This window comes from Cervus canadensis, chromosome 8 (assembly GCF_019320065.1).
Source record: "Cervus canadensis isolate Bull #8, Minnesota chromosome 8, ASM1932006v1, whole genome shotgun sequence".
NCBI lineage: Eukaryota > Metazoa > Chordata > Mammalia > Artiodactyla > Cervidae > Cervus > Cervus canadensis.
In genome coordinates this window covers 60,813,388-60,841,080 of record NC_057393.1, presented here as the reverse complement: position 1 = coordinate 60,841,080, position 27,693 = coordinate 60,813,388, and the positions used below count along the sequence as shown (strand labels likewise).

Here is a 27,693-nt window from a genome sequence, read left to right as displayed (position 1 = left end):
GCTGTGGCTCAGATGGTAAAGAATCTGCCTGAAATGCAAGAAACCCGGGTTTGATGCCTGGGTCGGGAAGACCCCCTGGAGAAGGGAATGGCAACCCATTCCAGTATTCTTGTCTAGAGGATTCTATGGACAGAGGAGCCTGGTGGGCTTCAGTCCATGGAGTAGCTAAGAGTCAGACATGACTGAGTGAAAATTTTAAAATGTATGGGATAAGAACAAAACAAAAAACCCCTAATTCCATAATAGGAACTTCCATGACTGGGGAAGGGGCAAAGTGATAAAAAATATTCTGTATCTTGGTCTAGGCGGTAGTTACTGGGTGTGTACATAGGTATAAAATCCTTGAGCTATACATAAAGATGTGTATATCTTACTCAATGGAAGTTAAAATGAAAACCAAAACTCAAAAGCAAACAAAATCCAATGCTCAAAATAAGCTTTGAAAGAAAAACAGTACAGAATGGTTGCTTCCACCCTGCCTCCCTCCAACCTTCTCCTTCAAGACAGAGCAGTCAAGGCCTTACATCTACTTAGGAGTAAAACTTCCAGCTGACAACACACCCACACACTGACACTGATATTGACAAAATGATGTGAGCACAAATCGAAACAGTTCCCAAGAAGAAAGCATTCATGTATGGAAAGCCAAACAAAAGATGCATCAGGAAGCCCGCGCAGTGCCCTGATATACTATAAACATATTTCTTGTCCAGAAGGAATTTCAACTGAGTAATGAGTCCCTTTGAGGATAAGCTTGGTACCTCCTGGCTAAAGAGACCTGGTCTCCTGGGGACCAGAGTGCCAATGTCGCCTTGATCTTGCCCTCCTTGGGACTCCCCTGCTGGAGCATGAACCCATGGTTTGGCTGCACAAAAACCCCGTAAGATGACATCTCTTTAGTCTTAGGGACCAGAATGTAATCAATCACCTAATTAATACAAAGAATGAATAAACTGGGCTTAGACATTAGGGATCAGAATAGAAAATATGAGTTCAGTAACACATGGACGCCTTCCAGGATAAATATATTATGTCTCTTGGAAAGATGGGTGGGGAAGACAGTTGTGAATGGAAACAGGTCTCCGTAGTTGGTCCTTGTGATAACTTGGAGGGGTCATTCTGACATCACGCCCCACACAGAATGTGGCCCTTCAGGTGGGTGTAAGGGGGGCAGGATTCAGGTGTCACCGCCATAGGGGCTCTGAAAGTCACTCAACCACATCTCTTCTGATGCAACTGACTTACTTTCTGCCTCCATGTTTGTTAAAAGTCCCGCCGAATTTATTCCGATTCAGGATGAGAGCAGCAATTTCGGGCACGTAGCGGGCAAACATTGCCTACATGCGTGAAACAAAGAAACAAAAGCCAAAACAAAAATGGCATGCAGAGAGGATTCTACCGCAGCGGAGGCAGCAACGCCTCTTGGCATACTTACTTTCTTCCACTAACCGCACTATAGGAGCCCCCGTATTTCTTGCGGTTTCCTATTAACTCTATGATTTCAGGGACGTAGCTGGCAAACATGGCCTGAGGAGAAGATAGGAGACAGAAGAGAGACTAAAAAGACAGGCCAAAGAAAGGGGGTGACCTTTTCAGAAGGGGGAGGGGGGGAATACTAAGATCTGAAAACACAAAAGGACTAGAACTGCAAAGGTACATATTCATGGGCTGGATTGTATTTAAGAAAAAAAAAAAAAAAAAGAGCAAGCTTCTGAAGTTACATAGGACAAAAAACAAACATTAACCAACCTAGACAACTAAAAAAAACCAAAAAAATCAGTTAAGAAAAATGTAAAGGAGACAGGAATAAATAAATTGATATCTAGCTCTACTTCCTGAAGAGAAATAAGGGGAGGCATGCTAGAGAATAACACACACACACACACACACACACACACACACACTCATTCATAAACACACAATTTTAAGAGAAAACCTTCCTTTCTAATTAAAATTCACATGATAATCCCTGCCTTTATGAGTGATTAAAGACAATAAACACCAAGAGAAGATTTAAAAATATATAAACTTTTCCATTAAAAAAAAAATCACTAAAAAGCACATAAGGTAAATTTAGGAAATCACATGGGAGGAAAGAATAGCGAGGAGAAACACAAATCTGCCATGTTTTGTCCAACAAACATTGTGCTTGTGGCTGGATAATGCAATCGTGTGATCTGCAGGGACCTCACGGGTACTGCAGGAATGCTGTGAGCATGTACACACCACACGTACATTTATATACATTTCTCAAATGTATATGCCATATGCATACAAAACAGAGTGTGTATGCATGAGATAAATGCATGTGCGGTGTACATATGTGAAAGCTGTGTGTGAGTTTAGGTTTACCTCACACACAGCAAAAATCTAAATATTGAATGGGCTATTCTGGAAGACAAAATGCAGTCACTGCCGATGAGCGGCCAGAAATCCCCCTTAAAAAGTATGTGGTAACCCACCAAGATGATCTGTGTAGACCAGAAAAGCAAACAGTGCGACTTTCTGACTTACAGAGTGAGGGCGGAAACACCCACCCGTGTCGCTCTGTAAGGGAGTTGTGGTCTGTTTACAAAACCACACTCAGCTCACGTGGTGATGTCCATCCGGGGAGGAGTGCACTCTCTGTCCTCTGGGGTGGGGACCCTCCTCTTTAGGGCAAGGGCCCAGCCACAGTGTTTGTTGGAAGTTTGGGAAGGACCGGGATGGGGGTGGGGAGCTCTTGAAACCGCAAATTGTCTACAGAGTATCAACATTATCTACCCGGTCAGGTGATAACACTGTCCTTGCAGAATATCAGAGGCTGAATTACATTATGAAGGCACAGACCCTCTCACTTGATAAGTGAGCATCCCTTTCTTAAGACAATTAGGTTTGCTACGGGCTAAATGGCCATCCCTCACAAGGACACTGTGCCTGGGTCTCCGGGAAACAAACTCAATACACAAAAGAAATAGGCAGAAAAGGCACCCTGGCATTTGGGATTGCCTTAACTGGACTGTAACACTAAGGCAGTCACTTGCTTCTAATGCAGAAACACAGGGTCAAATACACAGCCTTCAGAAAATGGATAATAGAAAATATCAATGATCACAAAATCAGCGTTGTAAGAAAGCGTTTTTACCAGTCCCCCGAGGATGAAGAAGACCATGAAGAGACGCCCGAGCGTGGTTTTTGCATAAACATCCCCGTAACCAACAGTGGACATGGTCACCATGAGCAGATAGACACATTCCCAGTAGGTAAGAGCCTGGTTGTTTTGGAAATTTTCCCATGGGTCCCCTGAATTCTCCACCTAAATCAAGGAGACAGGGGAGAGAAAGGAAAAACATTATAGGTGTAATAGACCAGAAACACCAAAGCTCCAGCATCTAGGCTATTTTTGGATGTTCTGCACCTTCAACCGCAGGAGTTTGCTGCCCCAAGTGGAGCTCTGTAAGTTGGGCTCACAGCCTCTGAGCAGGTAGTGGAAGAAGTAAAGTGAAAGCCACACCCACATACCCACCAGGCTGATGGGGGCAGAGAAGAGAAGGAACTGAGGTATGTATCCAGAGTCCATTTTCTTCTCACTGTTAAAGATCTGAGGTCAGCAGAATTTTAGGGCACTGCCTCTGGCCGTGTGTTACAGCATTCTTTTCCAGGAAAGAGCCAGAGAGCCCTGCCCTGGTCTAGAGTTTGTTCAGTCCCCAAGAAATCCTGGACCCTCCCACAGAGAGCCTCCTCCTTTCATCCTTTTGACCAAGGAGAGGCCTGGGGGACCCTGCTCGTTCAGATTACGCACCCAAACCCTGAACAGCATCTCTCAGAGTCTGACTAGGCTCTCCCTGCTTTGCAGAAGATCAGGGACCGCTCTGCCCTGCAAACTGCAGTAGCCTCCCTCAGGAGCACAAAATGTGAGCTCAGGAGAGCTATTCCAAACTGTACACTCTGTAGACAAAGGACCAGCAAGCTTAGTCTGTGCAGGGCCAGATGGTCAATATTTTCAGCTTTGCGGCCCATAGGGTTTCTGCTTTCTGTGGGGACAACTCATCTCTGCAGGTATAGCAGGAAATCTCTCAGAGGCAATGGGTGTGGAAAACTTCTGCTCCTGATTTCTTTTTGTTCAGTCGCTCAGTCATGTCTGACTCTTTGCGACCCCATGGACTGCAGCACGCCAGGTTTCCCTATCCTTCAACATGTCCCAGAGCTTGTTCAAACTCATGTCCATTGACATGAGTTTGGTGGTGATGAGTTTGGATCGGTGATGCCATCCAGCCATCTCATCCTCTGTTGTCCCCTTCTCCTCCTGCCTTCAATCCTTCCCAGCATCTGGGTCCTTTCTAATGAACCAGCTCTTTGCATCAGGTGGCCAAAGTACTGGAGCTTCAGCCTCAGCATCAGTCCTTCCAATGAATATTCAGGACTGATTTCCTTTAGGATTGACTGGTTTGATCTCCAAGGGACTCTCAAGAGTCTTCTCAAACAGCATGGCTCAAAAGCATCAATTCTTTGGCATTCAGCCTTCTTTACGGTCCAACTTTCACATCCATACATGACTACTGGAAAAACCATAGCTTTGACTGTATGGACCTTCGTCGGCAAAGTAATGTCTTTGCTTTTTAATATGCTATCTCAGTTGGTCACAGTTTTTCTTCCAAGGAGCAAGCATCTTTTAATTTCATGGCTGCAGTCACAATCTGCAGTGATTTTGGAGCCCAAGAAAATAAAGTCTGTCACTGTTTCCATCGTTTCCCCATCTATTTGCATGAAGTGATGGGACCGGATGCCATGATCTTCGCTTTTTGAATGTTGAATTTTAAGCCAGCTTTTCCACTCTCCTCTTTCACCTTCACTTGCAGTCGCCCATCTCTGCCTTAGACTCACAAAACACTTCCTGTCCTCCCATCACCTATGATCTGCCAACAAATGTGAGGCAGGTAGCAGAGATATTATAGAGGAGAGGGGCCCAGCCCTACCATACACCCCAAGGCCAATGCCTGTGACCTGCCAGAATGGTCCCTGTGGATGGCCGGCCCCAAGCCTCCCTCCAGATCGCCAGACTGCCTCCGCAGAAAGTGTCCAAGACCTGGCCTCTTTCACACATCAGTGCTTGTCCTCAATGTGCCCTTTCTCGTGGAGGTTTCCTGGTGAAGAAGAATGTACTGGGTTGGCCCAAAAGTTCATTTGGGTCTTTCCATAAAATGTTATGAAATGAACTTTTTGTCTAATCCAGTACTTCAGACAACAGTAAGGTGAGGTCACTGCTGATTGAAAACAACCAACTAACCCTCCATATCTGTGCTTTTTGACACTTGGCAGAGTTAGAGTGATTATCTAAGGGTGATTTCATCCAAGAATCTCATCAGTATAAAAGGGTGGGGAACCATCAGATCCAGTAACTGAGTGATAGCTCAGAAGTTTTCCTTTGAAAGCCAATCACAAAAATCCCAATGGTAGATAGGCAACAATGCTTCCTTCCATCCCTTAAGCAGACTGAAGCTCAGCAAGGGAAGGACAACTTTACTCAAAACTTCTGTTAGATGATGTTCCTTCCAGGTGTAACAGTTTGTGTTTGTATGAAGTACACATCTCAAAATAGCTATACTCTCTAAAAGTATAGAGAAAAAAAGCTATACTCCCAGGCAGAAATCTGCCCTTGGAATGTGAGTACAGCTTGACTTCACAATATAAGGCTTTCGGTGAGTTGTTAATTTAAAAGAACTAACATTTTTGAGATGCAAAATAACTTGACAGGTAATCAAGCAAAAGAATCAAAGAGGCCTTTTTGTAAGGGGGAGTGAGTGAAAGTCACTCATTCATGTCCAACTCTTTGTGACTCCATGGACTATATAGTCCATGGAATTCTCCAGGCCAGAATACTGGAGTGGGTAGCTGTTCCCTTCTCCAGGGGATCTTCCCAACCCAGGGATCGAACCCTGGTCTCTCGCATTGCAGGCGGATTCTTTACCAGCTGAACCACCAAGGAAGCCCTTGTAAGTGGAAAGCGAAGAGAAATTGAGGAATCTGTTATTTGTTACTTATTAAGAGATGTGTGGTTCAGCTGGTAAAGAATCCACCTGCAATGCGAGAGACCAGGGTTCGATCCCTGGGTTGGGAAGATCCCCTGGCGAAGGGAACAGCTACCCACTCCAGTATTCTGGGCTGAAGAATTCCACGGACTGTATGGCTCATGGGGTTGCAGAGAGCTAAGGAACTTTCACTTCACTTCAAGAGATGGGGATCAGACTTCCTATCTGGTTGCCAACCTTTTCCAGTGATTGCTTAGGAAGCACTGCCATCTTGTGGTTTACTGAGGTTATTGCAGACAGAATGAAAAAAATCTACAGAAGCCCCTGCCCCAGCCATACAGGTGAGCTGAAAAACACAGGATTAGAGTGTGAACATGACTCACCATTTGGAACCAGTTTGGGGTAAAAGGGTTGGAAACCTAGACAACTTGTGCGGTTGTTTTTCCTTTTTCTGCATTCTCCAGCTGGGCTGAAGTTTGTCTCCCAGGTAATAAAATGACTCTGAGAGGGTCTTCTTCCAGAAAAGCCAGAACTGAAGCATCCTCAAGGATACTTACCAAATGGATGAACCCGGCTGCTGTGAGCCACGTGCTGATAAAAATGGAGAGCAGATTCACCAGCTTGATGGAATTACTGTGCAAAAGAGACAAAAAAGCAAGATGCCCAAGTTACAGAAGACCCTGTTGGGAGTGGGTTCCAGAGCAACAGCGCCCCTTTAGGGAGGAGGCAGCCCACCCCCAAGCCCCCAGTGTTCCTCCATCATAAGGGAAGGATCTGAAAGGCAGCAAATGTAGTTTAGGCTGGAGCCTGTAGGAAGATGACATCTGAGTTGGTGCAAGTGGTCCCTAAATTAACCCCTCTGGTTGTTTAACCTTTTTTTTTTTATTACTTTTTACTTTGAACATTTTTATATCTACAGAAATAGTGAAAGCCAAGTATAATAAACACTGGGATGCCCTTCACCTAACATTTTGCCACATTGGCTTTATCTGTATATTTTCCCTCTCTTTCTCTTTTTTTTTCTGGATGAAACCATTTACAAGCACGTTGTAGACATCACAACACAATCTTACAAACTCTTCAGCACTCAACACCTAAGAAGGACACAATGTAAAACAATCATAGTACAATTGTCCTGCCTAAGGAAATTAACACAGATTCAGTAATGTCATCTAATATTCACTCCCAAGCTAGATTTCTGCAGTTGCTCTGAAATTAGGCTTACTTATGCTCTCATGTTTTCACCCTGACTAAAGAAGTAATAGAGATAATAATGTGCTGCATTTGATTATTATGTGGCTTTAATCTAGGAGTCAGGAAACTTCTAATAAAGGGACAGATAGTAAATATCCAGGCTTTGCTGGGACATAAAGTCTCTGTTGCAACTACACACAGGAGACTTGTAAAGGAATTAGTTGTGGCTGTGTTCCAATAAAACTTTATTTACAAAGACAGGCAGTGGGCTGATTGGCCCACAGGCTGTGTATTTGCCATTCTCTGCTTTATTCTCCTTTAATCTGTATATAACACACCCCGCCTCCCTCCCTCCCAACACACACACACACACCCTTTTTATTCTGTTTTTCTGTGATTATTTTATTTGCTATGCACCCAGGCCTGCTGTTATCCAGAAAGTCCCATATTCTGGATTTGTCTGACTGTTGCCCCCTGACTAGATCCTGTTTCAATACATCTGTTGAGATACCTGCCTGGGATGGCATCACATTAGGAAATTTCAACTGTTACACCAGGTTCAGTCACTTGGTGTCCGTGGGCGCCACTGAAAGTCACCAGGTTCCCTTTGTAATCAATATGCCAGCTGGGGAGTGGGACTTTGGGGCCATAGGAACATCCTATTCCCCAGCAATCTTACACCTAAAATTTTCGCCATCCACTGGTGTTCTTTAAGAAGATCAATTGGAACTCACTAGATATTTAGCTCCCTGAGAGTAGAGGCCATGTCAGCCAGAAGCCTGGGAGTGGTGCGTCCCTGGTGCACAGTAGGGCCTCTAAGAATTTGCATAGAGTGAGCTGGTCTCCTCTCTGCATTCTTCCTATCTGCCTTCACCCCGTTTACTTCCACTGGGTGTACAGCCCCTCAACCACTGTTGTCAGGAGGTCGTTCCCCTGTCCACAGGCTCTCAGGGACTAAAATACTATGTCTACACTGCCTCCTTCCACACCCGCTCAAGTTTCAGATTCTCCTACCACTATTCTTTCTACATAAACTCTTGCAACTTCTATCAAAGCCAAAAATATCTGCCAAGTCTTTGTTTATGCTATGACTCAGCTTGAAAGCCATCCCCACCTACTGAAGATTTCCCTTTCTCCAAAGCTTGGTATAGCCCACTGGCAATTCAAAGTGACCTGTGGCTTTTTTATCTCCAGCTAATCTTTGGACACCAATCCCACTCTCTTAAGCCATCATTTTTACATTTCTAGTTGACTCTCTCATGTTCCCAACTGCATCATGCAGAAAAGAACCCTATTTTCTATCTTTTTCAGTCTTCCCAGAGGGGTGTAACACTGCCCACAGGCTGGTTCAGCCCATCAGACTTAATAGATTGATCTCTGACCCCTTCCACCTCTTTCTCAAGGGAAAACGAATGAGTAAAATTCTGAGAGTTTAAGATCACCCTGGTAAGAATGGCGAGCCCAGTTCTCCCACAGGATTTACCATGTGCACTGCCATTTTAAGTACTGCATGTGTATTAATTCATCTAATCTTCATAAGGACTCTATGAGTTGGTCCCAAGGTTTAGAAACTGACCCAAGTTCACACAAGTAGGCAGCAGAATTGGGATTTGAACCCAGGCAGTGTGGCCCCAAAGACCGCCCTTTCGTCCACTACCCTGTACAAGAACCACAGACTGGGGTCCACCAGAAAGTCCTCCGTGTTGTGAAAGCAAAGCTGTGACTCCCCCACACTCTTGCACAGGATATGAAAAGGGTCAGAGGGCACTGCTCCAGAGAGAAGAGAGGTTACCACCATATCCACTGCCCAACCAGTTTCTCAAGGGGAGGCCAGAATAAAGGAAAAGCCTCCTCTGAGGTCCATCAACACTGGAGAGTGGGAGACTCACGAGGAACAGGCAGTCAGGAGCAAAGAAAGAGATCTCAGGGACACCTGTGTTGCTCAACTTCTCAGAAGATAATTAAGTGCCGAGGTGACTCACTCACATAGCCCTGGATGCTGGAACAAAGCAGTGTCCCAACAATAACCGTGCAGAGCCCTCTTGAGATATTAAAACTATGGGAGTCTCTGGGCCTCCTGGTGCTTTGGAAAATGACCTAGTATGGTGATTATTAATCTCTTAGTGATTGTCACAGTGATACTAATAGCGCTTAAGGGAACTCTCTGTTGTGTAGAGAACATTTAATCATTGTTGCTGAAAGAGTCTCTATTAAGCACTGAAATCTGATTATTTTTATGGCATCTGCATTATTTCAGATCCCCAGTATTAGGATTTGCTTTTCAAATTAAACTCTATGACCAGGCAATCATCTAAAAGCTCTATGCAAGAGATACAAGATTAACTCTTGGTGCACTCTCTCCATATTCTAACATTTGAACCTCACCAGGCTGCAAAGAGCTCCTTGGAAGGAGGAAAAAGGTTGCAGGGCAGGTCTGTGGGCTCTGCGTGGACACTGGAGATAAAGACTTGAGGCCAAGTCCAGTCCAGAAGTCTGGACTGAACCCTAAGGTCCTAATGATGAGAGTGATTGGAACAATTCAGATTCTAGCATCCTCATGATAAGGGATAAAAAGTGTGATCTTTGCATGATAGCCTAACTTCACTTTCTTTCTGGGACCCTGGCCCATGAGTTCTCACTAGCCACGAAAGGATACAATGAATCATCCACTGGCAGACACAGAGACAGTCCTGTGTTTACAGATCAGAGACCTTTCTCAGGACTCTGTAGATACTGGGGGAGAAAGAGAAAGAGAGAGAGAGATGGTGTGTGTGTCTCTGTAGATACTGGAAGAATGAATGCCCATCTCTTTCCAAGATTATCTCTAAAGACACAGAACCATGGGGGTTATCTTTGCTCAGTGAATTTACCAGGACATATTTTGGTTGACACTGAAAATGTCATCCTCCTTCTAGAAAGAAATACAAATTCGTCCCAGTTCTGGTTGATTAGTATCTTCCTCTTTGCTTCTGGCTGAGAATACAGATAGGTGCCAATATCCTTATTTTGTTTCATTGTTACCTTTGCCAGAAAGATGTGAAGCCCCCTCAAAGTCATCTGCACTGTATCCAGTGGGAATGAAGGGTCTGATCTCTTAAGACACAGGGTGAAGCCAATTCAAGTTCTGTCAATTCTACGCCTTAAATATCATTCAATTTCTCTCCCTTTTCTAAGTCCAGTCCCTAGTACCAATGCCTGGACAACTGCCCCCCGACATCTAAATATCGATGGCTAAGATGTTTCAAACCCACTTTCTATACAATTTCCATGTGGAATTTATGACATCCAAGAGCCTTCATGATGTGGCCTCTGCCTGCAAGTCTCTGTATTGAATATTCTTTTAAAAGACTTTAAACTTGGAGCCATTTCTGAGGCCATTTTGGTAGTACAGTGGTTTCAGTTTCCAAAATGTAAAAAAAAAAAAAAAAAAGAAAAGAAAAGGGTGTTGTTTAGGTAAATGATGGTAAATATTGTACATAGCATGGAATGCTACATGGGAAATGAGTGACATGGTAGAATAGTTGTTGTGGTTGTTCAGTCACTAAGTCATGCCCAACTCTTTGCGACCCTATGGACTGTAGCCTGCCAGGCACCTCTGTTCTTGGGGTTCTCCAGACAAGAATACTGGAGTGGGTTGCCATGACCTCCTCCAGGGGATCTTCCTGACCCAGGGATTGAACACACGTCTCCTGCATTGGCAGGCAGCTTCTTTACCACTGAGTCATCAAGGAAGTTCCTCTAAGGGACTCTCCCCTCTCACTTACGTTCTTCTTGCAGCTGCTGTGATTGGAAATCAGCTGCACCCTCCGTCCCTCTCACACGCCCAGTCTCCAGCCTCACCAAGATGACACCTGGCTGTCTATAAGGCTTACTGAAGACACCCTTTTTGCCTTGAAAAGATCCTTGACTGCCCCTCATTCAGTCTGAGCCTTGTTTAACTATTCTCCTCTATGCCTCCCAAGGTCTGCATCCCAGTACCAACCATATTCTGGCTCTCCCTCCCTCAGGGGCTCTCAGAAAGCAGAACTCAATCCTGGCACCCTCTCACCGTTGCACAGATGGGTGCTCGATTCAGGCTTGAGCTGACCCACTCACATGGTTGTGACCACAAGCCAAAGGAACTGGGACAATTCCAAGTGTGAGGCTGAGATGGAAACCATCCTCCAATGACAGGAGGAGTTTAATTCTGTGGGCAGCAGGATGCTGGGAAAATGTTTGGGGCTTAGGATGGCAGACTCCGTGGTAGCCCGCCACCACATGACTCTCCCAACATGGAAAGTCACCTCTTACCCTCACTCATTGCTTCAGTTATTCCCCTCCTCTGCACCGGGAGAAGGAACTGCCTTAACTGTAGAGTTCTCAGGAGGACTGTTTCCCCAAGGGATGCCAGTGCTATTTCCGACATCTAAAGGAAAGTTTTGCCCACCCCCCCATGCCAAGAAGTGGGAAATTGGTGGACCTCTTGGCAAAAGCCCAGAAAAAGATATTTTACACAGATGGTTATCATTGTCCTAAGTCCAGAAAGGATTCACATGGAGTACAAGGAAGGTGAGAACACAGTTCTTTCCGTGTTATTCCTCGGAGTGATGGCACCTTCTTAAAATGCTGGGGTCCAAGAGTTAAAAGACTCCTGAACAAGTAGACATGAAACAGGGAGACAGAGGCACTATACCATGTTAGACAGTGTGGATAGCTTCACATAACACCATCCCCATGAGTGTCTCTTAAATACAGCCCCTGTGATCGGCACTGGGTCCTCACCAAGTCTACCTTTAAAAACCCAGTGCAGCAAATATGATATAGGCAAACCTTAGGGATGGCTAGCTTTGTCAATCATTTTAATTTCAAGAGTAATATGGGTCCAGTGCACACAAGAGTCATAAAATGGTAGAAATGAAGGTTACTGTCACTCAGAAGAAATATGAAGAATGACAATATTCATCCTATATTCATAACAGTACACACAGTGGAGCACCAGCAAATTCTGACCCCAGGATTATGAAAGCAAGGGTGTTGGAACACTGTAGAAGACTCCCACGGCATTCGATGCTCATTTTCTTTTTAACTTGACTAACAGAAAGTGAGTTTATTCCCCCATTCACACAGATGGACAGTTAGCAAGGGGAAATCAGTCTGGAATTAAAACAAACAAAAATAAACGAAAAACACTAAGACCCTAAGAGGAAAGCCAATAGCCTGTCACACTTGTTGGATGTGACATATTCTGGAAGTTGAGCCCCAGCCTCAGTTACTGGGAAAACAATGCTAAGTCCAAGTGCCCCCCCGCAGCCGCACCGTTCCCCTCCCCCGACCCCCGCATGCAGGTGTATTAATTATAAATCACAAACTCGGAGGTGTCCTGTTTTTCATCATTTATCAAACACGCTAAGGCCAACCGAAGAGGAAATGGAACATTAGCAGTGAGTTTCTCAAAGTGTAATTTCCTATGAGAGAAATTTATGACCTGTACTTATTCTCCATTAAAAGACGTCCAACCTCTTTTATTAGTTTATTCATCAAGGCAGCCCTGGTTTCAGGCCAGCTCTGAGAACCTGCAGGTCATCAGGAAAAGGGTCTCTGGGGAATTTTTTTCTCCTGGTCCAGTAGTGTTTTCCAGATCATAACACAGTTAACAGAAGTAGTCATGGCGCCTTCGGCAGGAGGTTTTTAGGTATTCCCCAGAAGGCAATTCACAGAGCAAGCCCCAGGGGCTACACGGGCTATAAAGTGAACATCTAGAATGTACTTTGAAATGAAATGATTTTCTGTTTGCCGTATGAGGTTTGTGATTGCCTCTCAAAGAGCATTGCTTCCACTGCTTTTATGGCCAGGTTCAATTTCTTATTTAGTGATGTAATAAAGGGGTGATTTAAAACCTGTGAGCAAGGACTTCCCAATCAATGAGCAGACCTATCCCTCACTCACTGTGCTCCTCTCTCCACGATGCTGTGGCTGGTGCCCAAGCAACCCCACATGGTGCCCCAAAACTGTCTCTACTTTCCCATATACACGGCCCTTTCTCTCTCTTCACCATAGAGTCCCTTGCCCTGCAGAAGATCCAACTCTAGGCTCTCCCTGGATTTCTGTGTTGTAGCATTTTCTCTGTGCACAAAAGAACACTAATTTTATCATAATGAAGGCAAACACACCTGATATTTACAACTTAGCACTGGGGACCAGAAGGAGGGGGAAAAAAAAATTGGAGAAAGAACATCTTACCTTGTTTTCAGGATATTCAGAAACTGTAAAATTTCTGAAAACTGGATCAGTCTGAGAGCTCTTAAAAATCTCAAACCTGGAAAGAGAAATGAAATTAGAGATGTGTTATTTTCAATCTGCAGTTTTAATGCCTGCGCTCTGCTGCTGGATTTAGAGCTGCCAAGGTTGAGGGATATGAAACTCCTGCAGAAGACTGAACCATCCGGTACCTTGGATGTAGTTCTTCATCCTGATCCTTGACTGGTTTAATCTCAGCTGGTAAACTCACATTCTCATTAAAGGGAGACTGTGTGGAGCGACCGCAGAGGAAGTTCCGGTGGGGAGAGCCCAGTTCACTGAGCTCTCCTGTGTCCATCTCTGATTTAAAGCGCTATGTCTAAGTTACACGGTTGTTTGAGAGGATTCTGTCTCTGAAAAGTACTGGGAATAGCTCAGCATAACCCTTGTGCTAAGAGCAGATTAGGAACAAATCGGATAATCTCACCTCTTTGGTGAATTTTTTTTTTCAATTTTTATCTTCAGTCCTGATAAAATGAAGAGTATAGCCCATGGTTTTATCTGTTTCCTACAAAGTTCTATATTTTTCTCCCAATCAAAAAGAAAAAAATCAAATCAGTAAGATCTTACACCCCATAACTTCAGGATTCAAAACTTCTATAATTCCATTTTATTGAATGTCAAGATAAACGCTTCTTCTTCAGAAATCAGCAAACTTTCTTGAATGGAGAAGAAGAGGCAGTGTTTCTACATGGCAAGAGAGAGGGAAACAGGGAAGGAAGACCCAAGTGAGGATTCAAGGAAATACAAATTCTTGTTGGGTTTTAGCAGCCATGAGTAAAACGTATTTCTCTTGAGATCAAATTAGTGAGTAAAAGCAATCTGAGTGGCACAGGACTTGGAAGCTTGGCAGTCTTGTAAGAGTACTGTTTACAAAATACTGATTATCACAGCTCTGGGACACTTTCAACGTCACACCTGCTCTCAAGGGGATGTTCTTGTGCATATTTTCTGGAAGCATTTTATTAAGCTGCCCCACGTGTCATGCTAGGAGCTGAGCGCACAGTGGGCTAAGCTGTGAATGGTCAGCTCAGAGCTAGTGCGTGAGACTTTATCTGGCGCCTTATCGGAGGCAGCAAAGGGGGAAGGCATGCAGAGCAGTGGCAAGAGGCAGTGGTGATTCTCTTATGACCCCAGGGTGAATCAAGGAAAGAAGACAGATCGGAGGTGTTCTCCTAAACGGCTCCACACTGGGCCCAGAGAGATGACTCTTCGTTCAAGCATAAAGTGAAAGAAAAAACTAACATAAAGTACACAGACAGAAGGATGAAAGGATGTGGCTCAAAAGGAAAATTTCTCATCTAAAAGGATTTAACTTCATGGACAGAAGATTTTTCAGAAAACATCTGCCTTCTGTTCTGAATGATATTCATCTTACTTTTATTAAACAAGAAAGTGCAGAGATGAGAAGGGAGGTGGATGAAATAAAAGGCCCCAGAGCCCAAAACACAGTCCTCACTGAGCTGATGAAAGGTGGACTTTACACTGCTGAAAACTGGATACAGAGGACAAAATGCAGGGGCGTCTCCAAGGCAGAGAACGTAAGGAAAGGGAGGAAAGAAGATGAAACTTAAGAAAACAGAAAGGAAGTGGAGATTACAGAGATCCAACCTATGAATAATACGTGTTCCAACGGGAAGTGCAGACAACATGCAGATCATCAGTAATGGCCAGGACATCACAGGAGTGAAAGGCAAAATGAATGACTGGCTCTGTTAAGACTGATACAAGAAATCGCCTATTCTTATCCTTCAAATGTTAAGCATTAAAATAAATGAAAATATAAACAGTCAAAGTGTTAGCCAAAGCCCTCTGTTTCCAGTTCTAATGTAAAGAAAGACAACACATTTTCTCTGTATGTCTGAGTTTTAGTGGAATTAAAGTTTTTGACTCTGCTACCTAAAAAAAAAAAAAAAAGAAAGAAAACAGTCAAAGTGTTGAGGGCGGGGGAGAGGGTTACAATTAACACAACTAAGATTTCATTATGTATCAGTAAGTGTTAAATGACAATTGAGCAAAACTCATAATTTTAAAACAAAGAGAGTCTGACCCAAGATTTTTATACCCTGTCAAGTAGTTGTTCAACAGTAATAAAGGCAACAAAAAATACTTTCAAATATCCAAGTTCTCAGAAAATGTGTTGTTTGTACAAAATATTTGCAAAGATGTTCCTGCTGCTGCTGCTACTGCTAAGTTGCTCCAGCCGTGTCCAACTCTGTGCGACCCCATAGACGGCAGCCCACCAGGCTCCCCCGTCCCTGGGATTCTCCAGGCAAGAACACTGGAGTGGGTTGCCATTTCCTTCTCCAATAAAGATGTTCCTAAGTCTTATTAAATCATAATGGGCAGAGGGGCAGGCTGGAAAGTGAGTTTTTTAAATAAACTTTCCCGCTAGTTCTAAGTACCCAGCCCAACCTGGATGGCTGATCTGACTCCAGTATCACTGTCGCATACCACTGGGAGATAAAATAACACATTCAGAAGCTGGACATAGGCAAGGACCGGCAGTTAGCACTGAAACTGGTCAGGATATAAGGATGTTTTAGTCATGTATTAGCCACTGGTAATTTCATCCTGAAAAATTGTGTGTGTGTATGAGTGAATTTTCATTTATGGAAACAAAAATAGAATACAAATGACCCACACTTTGGACGGCATATCTTTCTTTTTATTGTGAAGCAATGCCCTTTGTATCCTATGTTATTTATTGGTCGCTTGTCACATTGTAAAGCAACTCAGAAAAATATGTGTGTTAAAAAAAGGTAAGGAAAAAAAGAATGCAGCGGTCACTAGGTCCTATCCTGTTGCTGGCTATAAACTGGGGAACCAGGTTTGAGAAGTTTCCCAAGGAGAGCAAGCAAGAAAACACTCTAAGATTAATAATGTACGAAAGAGGAAAACAAGCTGGTTCTCAGGAGGAGAGGTGAGCCCAGGATGGAGACCCAGACAAAGGTCTCCCTGTCAAAGGTCTCCCTGTCAAATGTTGCCGGAGCAACACTCTCATGCACTAAACAACTGTGGGCTTTGTTTACTTGACCACCTTGTGCTGGTCACTATCCCAGCACAAGACTTCACTAGTGCAAGTGAGAAACAATACTCTACACAGGTTAAAAAAAAAAAACCAGTGTTGGGGCTTCCCTGGTGGTCCAGTGGTTAAGAATCTGCCTTGCAATGCAAGGGACGCAGGTTCAATCCCTGGTCTGGGAACTAAGATCCCACATGCTGCAGAGCAACTAAGCCCATGTGCCACAACTAACCCCTGAGGCAGCCAAGATGAATAAATAAAATAAATAAATATTAAAAAAAAAATAAGTGTAGATACTCTCCTCAGATTAAGCTAGACACTCTGGAGAAATGCATGGTCTGAAGTGTTGATCTTTCAGGCCACACATCACAACAGCTCCCTAACTGCTTTCCCCACTGGACACTTTGTGGTCGGTCCTCAGCAGAGCAGCCAGAGAGCCTGTCACCAGGTAAAATGGGTCACGCCGCCCCTCTGCTCAAAATCTTCCAATGTGCCCATTCCACAAAGAATAGAAGTCAAAGTCCTTCAACGACCTAAAGCAAGGCCAGTCCTCATTCCTTCCAGACCTGCTGACCTCCTCCTCCCTCTTATGCTATTAATATCAATACTTGACCTCTCATCTGAATGTCTTCCTCAGTGAACCTGCCCCAGGGCCTTTGCACACACGCTTCCCTCTGCCTGGAAAGTTGTTCCCCAAATGGCCACATGTTGCACTCACCCCCTTCAGGTGTTTGATCAGTGTTAACTTTCTCAGTGAGACCTTCCCTGGCTACTCTGTCTAAAAGCATAACTCCCCATTCAAGCCTACCCACCCCCAAAAACTCTTCATTCCACTTGCCTGTTTTACTTCTCCCCAGCATGAAGCACAAGCATCTTACTTATTTGCATAATTTACTTTCTGTCTCCTTATCCATAGCACCACCTCTAGGAGGAGAGGGACTGATGTTTATTTTGTTCATGGCTGTATCCCATGTACCTAAAATAGTGCCTGGTATAAGGTGGATACTCAGCAAACACTTGCTTGAATTGAACTGAATGAATCAGACTTCTGAGAAAGAATTAGATAGCAGAGAGCTAAAGATTAACTACTCTGCTTGTGGAACTCTGAGATAACACATTGTCTACTAGAGGGAAAAGCCATGACCTCTGAAGGTTCACTTGACAGAGGCCAGGGAAATAAGGAGCCTAACCAGGAAAGAGCCTTGACCCACGGTCACGCTGCTGAACCCAGAGAAGTCCTGAAAGAGAATGGACAGCAACCTCACATTCCACAAGGAGGCCAAGAAAAGGAAACAGTGGAAAGGGCAATGCCTAAGCAACAAATATTCATCTCCTTCGCTTTATAACATTATATTCATATAATTTTGTCTATATAAGTTGAAATTTCTCTGAAATAAAATTATATTTTTAGGAGATAGAAGACAGCCTTAACAGAGTTGTGAAGAAAATGAAATGTTAATTATGCCCTCCAAAAGTCTAGATTGTTTCACAAGCCAGTTCCTTTAAAGTATCCAAATACAGTAAACTTCTCTACATACTCTCTATTATATACTTAAGTAGTAAAAATGGACTTTTCTTTTTCTGAACTCTGTATTGGTTAGAAAAGTGGCATTACCTAGACATAGGTACCCCACATATCAAAAGAAAAAAATGGTAAGCTCATCACACTAATGACTCACCACAAGAATCCTCCATAAAATCTGAGACTGTATTAAGTAAATAACAAGCATGGGCGGTAGAGGCTGCTGTGGGGCACAGCCCAGATCCTTTTTCCAGGGATCTTGATTCATCACTGGCTCCTGGAGAGTGACCTTGCCCACAGTCACACCCGTCACCAGGGGCGGCCCCCACGGCTGGTGGATGGGGGGACAAAGGTCTGCCACCTCGCCTGGATCTGGAACAATGCTGAAGGGCTCTCCAGCTGCGGGACTGCAGGGGGGTGGACGAGGCCTCTGGTGCAGCTGCCCTGCAGCCGAGCCCTCCACCCCGTCCCAGTTCCCGTCTCTTCTCCCTGCCCTGGGGACATGGTCCAGAAGACTAAGGACTCTGCAGAAGCACATTGGAAACACTAAACAAACAGTAATTTCATCACATGAAGCTATGGAATTGTGAAACAGCATATTATTGTTCACAATTTCAAAGAAAAGCAAAGAAGACAAAATAGAAAGCCGATGAAGATTCACACACACACACACACACACATACACACACACACACACACACAGAGTACATAACATTCCTGTTACTTTCAGTTATTGGCAAAATGATGATGTTAACAATGAAGTAAATCTATTATGATTGATCGTATGTTATTTTTACTTACTTCTACATGCCTAACCCTTTAGCTGTATCTTATTTAATTCATACAACAGAAGAAAACAGCTAAGAATAAACAGACAAGAGAGTGTGTCCAGTACACAGTGTGTAAGCAACACAGCCAGATTTCATTCCACATTCGTGAAATGCCATAAAGCCCAAGCTTGTAACCACTGCCCTGAAACAGACGTTGGCCAATCGATTCCAGTTCTAAATATCAGCATTCAAGTAAGCACTTACAGCACTTGTGATCCTCCTGCCAAACTCTCCTAACAATTTACATTTCCATCAGAGGGGAAATGCTCTTTGCCTACAACCCCACCAGAGTCAGTCTTTTGATAAAGAAAAGATGAGGGGAAGGAAATGAAGAGAAGGGAGGAAAAGAATGAAAGTAGGAGTCTCAATTTGACAGGCGCCAGCCCCAAATAGAGGGGCTTCCCAGGTGGCACAGGGGTAAACAATCCACCGGCCAATGCGGGAGACATGAGAAGGTGTGGGTTTAATCCCTGGGCTGGGAGGATCCCCTGGAGTAGGAAATGGCAACCCATTCCAGTATTCTTGCCTGGGAAATCCCATGAACAGAGGAGTCTGGGTGGGCTACACTCCATGGGGTCACAGAGTTAGACGTGACTGAGTGACTTGAGCACACACACATGTAACCCCAAACTGAGCTTATCACTGTTTCATTTTGTTTTTCTAAGTTAACAAATGAAATTAACTGTGTTCTCATATAATCATTAGTCATTTTACTTTCTTTTTTAAAGTGGTTTATAGCAGTCTCTGCCAGATTATCTGTGTATTCATCTTATTACTATATTTGAGCTGTCATGAGAATGTATATTTTCTCCCACAGTTCACTATTCTTTTAATTTTGCTCAAGGTTTTTTTTTTTTTCCCCCCAAGTCTAAAATTTATTTAAGGTGTCTTTTTCCCCTGAATTCCAAAGTTTGCTATATGGTCGAATGTATCAGACTTCCAATATTGTTTCTTTGATATTCAAAAATTTCCATTTCCATCAAAAAAACAGATTTTTTTTTAAATGAATGCACATTTTCCCTCTGTACTTTCAGGGTGCTGGTTCTGAACCTTGGCTGCATATTTAAATCACCTGGGAAGCTTTAAGAATTATTGATACCCAGGTCTCACTTCCTCCTCGATTTTGACTTGATAGGTCTGAGGTACAGCCAGGCAGAGGGAATTTTAAAGCTCTGAGATGATCCAAATGAGCCATCATGGTTGAGAAGCATTTCAAACTTTTTCTATAAATGGGTGGATAGTAAATATTTTAGGTTCTATCACAGCTACCCACTCTGCTGTAAATGACATGTAAATGAATGCATGTGACTATACTCCAGTAAAATTGTATTCAAATAAATAAGCCATGGAGCCTAGCTTGCCATGCCAGCTTTAGAGACCAGCTATTTAAATTCCATGTGCACATGAATCATCTAGGGTTTGTTAGCATTCACACCCTATTCCTTGAGTCTGAAGTGGGGCCTGATGCTCTGCAATTCTAACCAGCTCTACTACGTCACCGATGCTTTTGGTCCAATATCACACTGGTAACAAGACTGCACGTCAGTGCTTCCCAGACTTTGTTGCCATTACAATCACTTGGAAATTGTGGAACAACACTGGTGTCTGCCTCCCACCCTCAGATATTCTGATTTAATCGGCCTGGGTGACAACCTGGGTGTAGACAATTTTTATAACCCCCTAGATGATTCTAATGTGCAGTCTAGTGTGCAAACCACCCATTTAGGGTATCTTTTCTTCTTTTGACCTTTAACTTGCAAATCCATCTTGATGTATTTATTTATTTTGGTTAATAATGTGCCAAAGGGACCAAGTTTTATTTTTTCCCCAAATAGTTGGCAAGTTTCCTTTTCCCTTAGTAACCACTTGAATATTCTAAAACCAGTAATATATCCATGAAGCACTCTGCCTCTTCACTTTTAAAGAACATACTAACTATAAACTAGGAGAAATCAGTAGCACAGTAAGAGATTACTTATAAAATAATGCATTCAGCTCAAGATCTTAGGAAAAAAAGTAGTCTTTACAACACTAGAATAAAAGATGATTTCTACTTTAGTGTTTATACTTGAATAATCAGAGAACTAAAAAAGATTAAAAGTGATAAAAATTTTCAAATCAGTTTCTGGGGGTAAAAAATAACAATAATAAAACAAAATAAAAACCAATAAAGCAATAGATAGAAAAGAAAATCATGCACAATTATGGACTAATAAAACTTGAAATCTGCAGTGAGAGGGACGACTTTTCAAAAAATGTAAACTTTGTAAGTTTATACACACAAAAAATAAAACCATTACAGGATAATAATTGAAATATAAATTGAAGTTTTTTACAGATAGCTTCCCCTCAGAGACTTTGCTCCCATATAATTTATTAAATTTTTAAAAACATGTACATTTTATTGAAGTTCTAAGCTATTCCATAATATACAAAAAGATGCAAAACTATGAAGCTTGTTATAAGATAGTCATAAACCTGGTACCCAAAACTGCCTCTCAAAGCACAAAAGTAAAATAGTCTCCCTAAGATTAGTGATACTAAAGTTCTACATAAAATACCAATTATATATAATTCATCCCTGAATTAAAATAATAACCTAGAGCATTGTGGTTAAACTTAACAAATTGGATAGAATAATTTATCTCTGCCTCCTCTCAAAATCTCATTAAAATAATACTAATAATAGCATAATACTGAATGGGGAAAAATAACAATATCCCACATGGGCAAAAAGAAAGGGAGAAAAACTATAGCACATAAGAGAAAATCACAAAACACTAGTAGATGAAAAGTGGATATTCTGTTGGAAATTAACTTGACAGAGCTCAGAAACCTAACTTAACATTTGTATAACATATATAGTAAGAAACATATATGTCTATACTAATAAAAAATATCAGAACTGTCTTTGGCCAATAAATTTGATAAGGGATTTCACAAAGAGAGATTGTTGGGGTCACAGAGAAGGAGAAAGCAACTGTTCAAAAGATAAGATGAGGTGACTGACACGGGGAAGAGGGAAGCTGGGACACTCACTGATGGACTGGGGTACCAAACAAGAGCAGCCAGGACAAAGCAGTGAGTGTGAGCATTTTAGTCATCAAAGTAATATTGCACGAAAACTGGTAACTCTGAGAAGAAAGAAATTGTCTCCACAGCTCCAAGGCAAGTTACTAGGACAAAACACACTTCCACATATCCCATCACTCTTCAGACTAGGCACATTAAGCAAAGACAACACTTGAATAGAGGCTAACAGAAAAATCCCAAATCCAAAAAAGAGCACAAAACTAAGAATCACCAAGTATTTGAGGAAAGTCAAGCTTTCTTTGGAGAAAGGTACACAGTCTAGCAAATTTCTACTTAATGCTACATTAACAGATCAACAATTTTAGAAAAAGCTTGATTGAAAAATATAGAGTTTTGAGAAAATATGTCAACTCAGCAAAAGAAATTAAAAATTTAAACATTAAAACTTTAAAATGCCAACTATTAGAACAAAGGACACAGTTGCATACAAACTAGACTGTGAAGCAGAGGTCTCTTCATACAAAGGGGGAAGGGGATGAAAAGTACAAAAGGGAAGTTCAGAGACACGGAAGACAGGTGTAGAATTTTCAACATTTACGTAATTCAGTTTCCAGAAGGGGAAAATAAAGGCAATAGAAAGCAGGAAAAACTCCCTGGCGGTCAAATGGTTATGACTCAGTGTTTTCACAGCTGGGGAACTGGGTTCAATCCCTGGTCAGGGAATTAAGATCCCAGAAGTCATGAGGTACAGCCAAAAAGAAAAAGGAAAGCAGGAAAACTTTCAAACATTGAAATAAAGTTTCCCAGATCAAAATGATGCCCTGCATCTTCAGTCTGGAAAGGTCTGTTAAGTGTCCAGCAGGTTAAATTTCAAAGGACCCAAACAGAGGCATATTACAGAGACATTTCAGAACCAATGCAAAGATATATCCTCCCAAAGCAATGAGAATCAAATTATTGTCAGAATTCTCCTGGCTGTACTGGATGCAAGAAAACAAGGAAAGATACTGTCACAATTTTCAGGAGAAATTATTCTGAACTAAAAAAGATCGGTAAAGAATCTGCCTGCAATGCAGAAAACCTGGGTTTGACCCCTGGGTCGGGAAGATCCCTTGGAGGAGGAAATGGCAACCCCCTCCAGTATTCTTGCTTGGGAAATCCCATGCACAGAGGAGTCTGGTGGGCTATAGTCCAAGGGGCCGCAAGAGTCTGACATGACTTAGCAACTAAACCACCAACAGGTGAGGAGGGCTAGCACAGGAAGCAGGTCCCAAAGGAGCAGCAGAATCTGGAAGAGAAACCGCTGAGTGATGCTGAATGTTCCTCCAGAAGCTTTCTTTTTTGGACTTCCCTCATGGCTCAGACAGTAAAGAATCTTCCTGCAATGCAAGGGAAACAGGTTTGATTCCTGGGTTGGGAAGATGCCCTGGAGAAGGGAATGGCAACCCACTCCAGCATCCTTGCCTGGAGAATTCCATGGACAAAAGAGCCTGGCTGTCACAAAGAGTCAGACACAACTGAGGTGACTTAGCACGCACAAAAAATGATATACTTAACCAGCTGAAAGAAAAATAAATCCCAAAGAAAAGTGAGATACAGGAAGCAATATGGGAAAAGAGCAAAAGTAATTCATTTATGTGTTGACTGAACATTAGAAAAACTAATAAATAATAATAATGATCTAAAAGTAAAATCTCTAGATGATACCATGTGGAAGATGGAGGAACGGAGGAGAGTGGGCAGTGAAGGTAAGAAAGTTGTACTAAGGTTCTTGTCTTGCTTCAGGAGAAAGTACTATTAATTATATATATTAACAGAAAAATTTAAGTACGTGTATCAAAAACTTCAGAATTCCAAATCTCAGTGGGGAAAAAAGAACAAAAGAATTTTATCAAGCTAATTAAAGGAAAACAATTGTGAAAAAAGAAAAGAAAAGAGTATATTAATTAATATTAATAAAATACTATTGCATCAGCAAAAACAACCTAATTATATTTGTAACCACAACAAAATTGAGTAAGTTAAAATTTATCTGCTAATTGACAGACACTCAGATAATATAAAAAAGCAATAATACATTCCACACGAGATTCACTGAAAACAAGGAAAGTTGGAAATGAAAGGCCGAAAAATATGTACTAGAAATTCTGACCAAAAAAAAAAAGAGAGAGAGATGGGGTGGGGGAGGGTGGGCAAACAAACCAATAATGATATCATACAAATTGGCAGCTGCTATGAAAACATAGAAAAGAAATAGTAATACTTCATATTGATATGAAGGAAAAATTCACCAAGAATACGTAACAGTGAAACAAGCTTACAAAACTAAGACTATATCTTTGAGGTTCATATACAACAAAGTCTGGTAAGAATACATCAAACAAAAAACTGACAATGTCACATCACAGTGGGGAGACTCTAATGTTCACTTTTCAGAAACTAGCCAAACATAAACATAAAAAATGTTCAAATAACATTTAATTCCTTTGGATATATTTGTATATCTCTATCTGAATGGATGGATAGATGGACACATGCATATATTATACCCAGTAAATTAGGAATACAATGTTCAATAGCAACCTTTGAACGGTCATGAAACTGACTATGTATTAGGCCACAAAGAAATTTTACCAAATTCCAAAGTACTGAAATCATATAGGCCACATTTACCACAAAGCCCTAGGATAAGAAAAATCACAAAAGGAGAGGTAGAAGAGATTATATAGAGAAAAATTTAATACATGATAAAGAAGTCATCACAACTCACAGGGAGAAAAGCATTATGTAATAATAATGAAACAGCTGGTTAACAATGAGATTAAATAGTCACCTCACCCCACAATTGAAATCACATTGAGATTAAAATTAAACATAAATAAAGCCATAGGAAAACTAAAGAAAATAAAATTACATACTTATTAGCCCTCTAAAGAAAGGAACAATTTCTAGACTTAGATGTGAAAGGAATCATAAAAATTTTTAAATGTCACCATAAAAATATCAAAATTCTACATGTCAATAAAAGAAATGAAGAAGACAATCTACTAGAAAAACAAATCAAATATGACATAATAAGGATAAATTCTGTGTAATGTCAAAAGCATGTACCACATCAGTAGTCCATAAATAGGCAAAAAGTCATAAACAGACTTATCATGAAATAGGAAATATAACTAATAAGCAACATTAGAAATTATTACACTTGCTTGAAATAAAAGACATGCCAATTAAAAACATAGTGACTTTTGTTTATTCTACTTAACTAGCAATATGCTTGAATTTCACCTATTAGAGATCCCTCTACAAGGAGATAGTCTTATAATTTGATGGGGGAATTGTAAGTTGATATAGCATTTTCATATAATATCAATACAGCATTTTCAGGGGCTTCCCTGGTGGCTCAGTTGGTAAAGAATCAGCCTGCTATGCAGGAGATCGCCTGCAATGCCGGAAACCCAGGTTCAGTCCCTGAGTTGGGAAGATCCCCTGGAAAAGAAAATGGCAACCCACTCCAGTATTCTTGCCTGGGAAATCCCAGGGACAGAGAAGCCTGGTGGGCTATAATCCATGGGGTTGCAGAGTCAGACACAACTTGGGGACTAAACCAGAAATAGCATTTTCAGAAAGTAATTCCACATTATAAATCAAACTAATTCCATTTCTAGGAAAGAAGCCTAAGAAAATATAAAAAAATATGGAAAGATGCTACAGAAACAAAGATGTTCATTGCAAAATTATTCATTAGATAAGAAAAACAGAAAGCAGCTTGCTATCTAAAAATAAGTCTTCTTAAATATAGTCCCTCTTTTTTTAATGGGATATTATGGTCAAAAAATAATGTATCAACACAGAATATGCTTATGATACAATGTTAAAGAAGTAGATACAGAAAGTATAATGGTGGTCACCATTTGCAAGATGAAAATATTCTGGAATCAGTGAAAATATTCACAACAATTCAAATATGCTTAACACTACTGAACTGAGCATTAAGATATGGTTAACATGGAAAAGTTTATGTTATGCATTTTTATCATAATAAAAATATAGCAAATTGGAAACATTTAAAAAATATAAAGTGCATGTTCTCTCTGATAAAACTATGAAAACTGTAGGCATATGAAAAAATAAAAACTAGAAAGTGCATAAAATGAGGACAGAGTTAAGACACCAAGGTAGGATCGAGTTTTTAAAATTATCTATAATTATACAAAATTCCTACTTTTATGCATAGTTTTTTTGTTGCTGTTGTTATAAAGTTAATGGCAAGTCAAGACTGAGGACACGTCTTCTGATTCTGAGCCCTATGTCCTCAAAAATTCAGGAACCCAAGGCCAGTGGCTCCAGGCAGGGAGGGCAACTGGCTACTGCTGGTTCTTCCGAGTGTCACACTTGGCACCCGGGACCTGACCAACCAAGTGAGGTCATCCTGAGGTCCAGTGCCATGCAATTCTAGTACTGCTTGACCAGAAAAGTTAAGGGATTTAGGACTTCTTTCTCAGATGGACAGAGAACTGTGACACTGACAGAGACTGAGGGACACACAGGTAGATGATGAATCATTCACCAGGCAGGGTCCCCACCATCCCAGGACAGAAAGGCCTCGAGCAATTTCTGCAAGCAAGGTCCCACTGCAGTACAAGACTGCGAAAACACAAAAGCAAACATACCCCAGCCTCGGGTGGAAAGTCGGCCAGGGTTTTCCAATTTGCTGTTTTCCATTCCCTTTAACTCCTTAATCTTTAAATCCAAAAAGCTGAAAGGTTCAAATAAACCTCTGTCATTTCCAATCCCTCCACCCCCACATAAATCCCAAAGAGCAATTATTTTTGTGGTGTCTGACAAGGTCAAAGTCATCTTGCCTTGAAGCTTGAGAGCTTACACTGAGGATAAGAATCATCAGGGTAAGGGGGGACAGACCCAAGCCCAGGAAGACTTCTCCAGGGTGGTCCCTGCACCCTGTTCCCATCCTTGGGTACCACCTCCCATCCCCCAGCTCCATTACTGCCCGGACCAAGTTCTCTCCCCGCCAACACAGAGAGAATCAGAGCCTCTTTTTCCTAGCTGGAGGAAGAGGACTGTCTTTCTTGTTCTCAAAGGCCCCTGGGATTTTGTTTCTCCAGTCCGAATTTGTGTTTTATAAACAGTGCTTGCTTGTCTGACCTTTTCAAAACTTTTCCCTTGATAATTGCTCAGGCTGTTCTGTACCCTACCTTATCCCAGTCCTGCTTTCTTTCTGACAGATACTAAACATCAGTTAATATTCAAACTGGGATTCTCACCTATTCATTCATTTGTTCATTCCTTTGTTCATTCCTTCATGACATACATGTGCAGTGAGTACCTCTCTGCACCAGTCACTCGCTGTCTTAGACCCTGAAAGCACAGAGATGAAGCTGCACTTTGAGAATCTTCTATTTGAATATGGGAACCAGAAAGGAAACATTTAAAATAAATAAACAAACAAATAAGTCTTGTTGATCCACCTCTTAAATATAGATGTTAAAAACTCAACTTTTCCCTTTCCAATGCCAGAACCATGGCCCAAGCCACCGTCACCTCTAATTTGACCAGCAGCTTCCAAGCTGGTCTTCACTTTTATTCCCTCAGCCCACGACTCCCCATCATCCATTTCCTAGAAGCAGCCAACATGCTCTTTGCAGACATCAATCAGGTCACATCACTCCCAGCTGAAAGCCCTCAGATGGCTTCCGTCTCTCTGAAAATGAAGTTCAAATTCCTCATCCTGCTCTGAAAGTTTTCCATGATCTAGTCTGTGTGCAAGTCATCTCTACTCTCCCC

At 41.9% G+C, this 27,693-nt stretch overlaps 1 protein-coding gene across 9 annotated transcripts in view; it reads right to left on the bottom strand.

Moving 5' to 3' along the window:
• KCNMA1 (potassium calcium-activated channel subfamily M alpha 1) overlaps nucleotides 1-27,693 on the bottom strand; it is a 748,747-nt gene that overhangs the window by 240,012 nt on the left and 481,042 nt on the right. For all 9 annotated transcript variants that reach the window (XM_043476447.1, XM_043476438.1, XM_043476446.1 and 6 more), the window contains 4 exons: nucleotides 13,422-13,497; nucleotides 6,566-6,641; nucleotides 3,125-3,295; nucleotides 1,436-1,527 (listed from right to left, as the gene is read on the bottom strand). In XM_043476447.1, coding sequence (XP_043332382.1) covers nucleotides 1,436-1,527; nucleotides 3,125-3,295; nucleotides 6,566-6,641; nucleotides 13,422-13,497 — 415 coding nt within the window. The remainder of the gene's footprint in view (nucleotides 1-1,435; nucleotides 1,528-3,124; nucleotides 3,296-6,565; nucleotides 6,642-13,421; nucleotides 13,498-27,693) is intronic.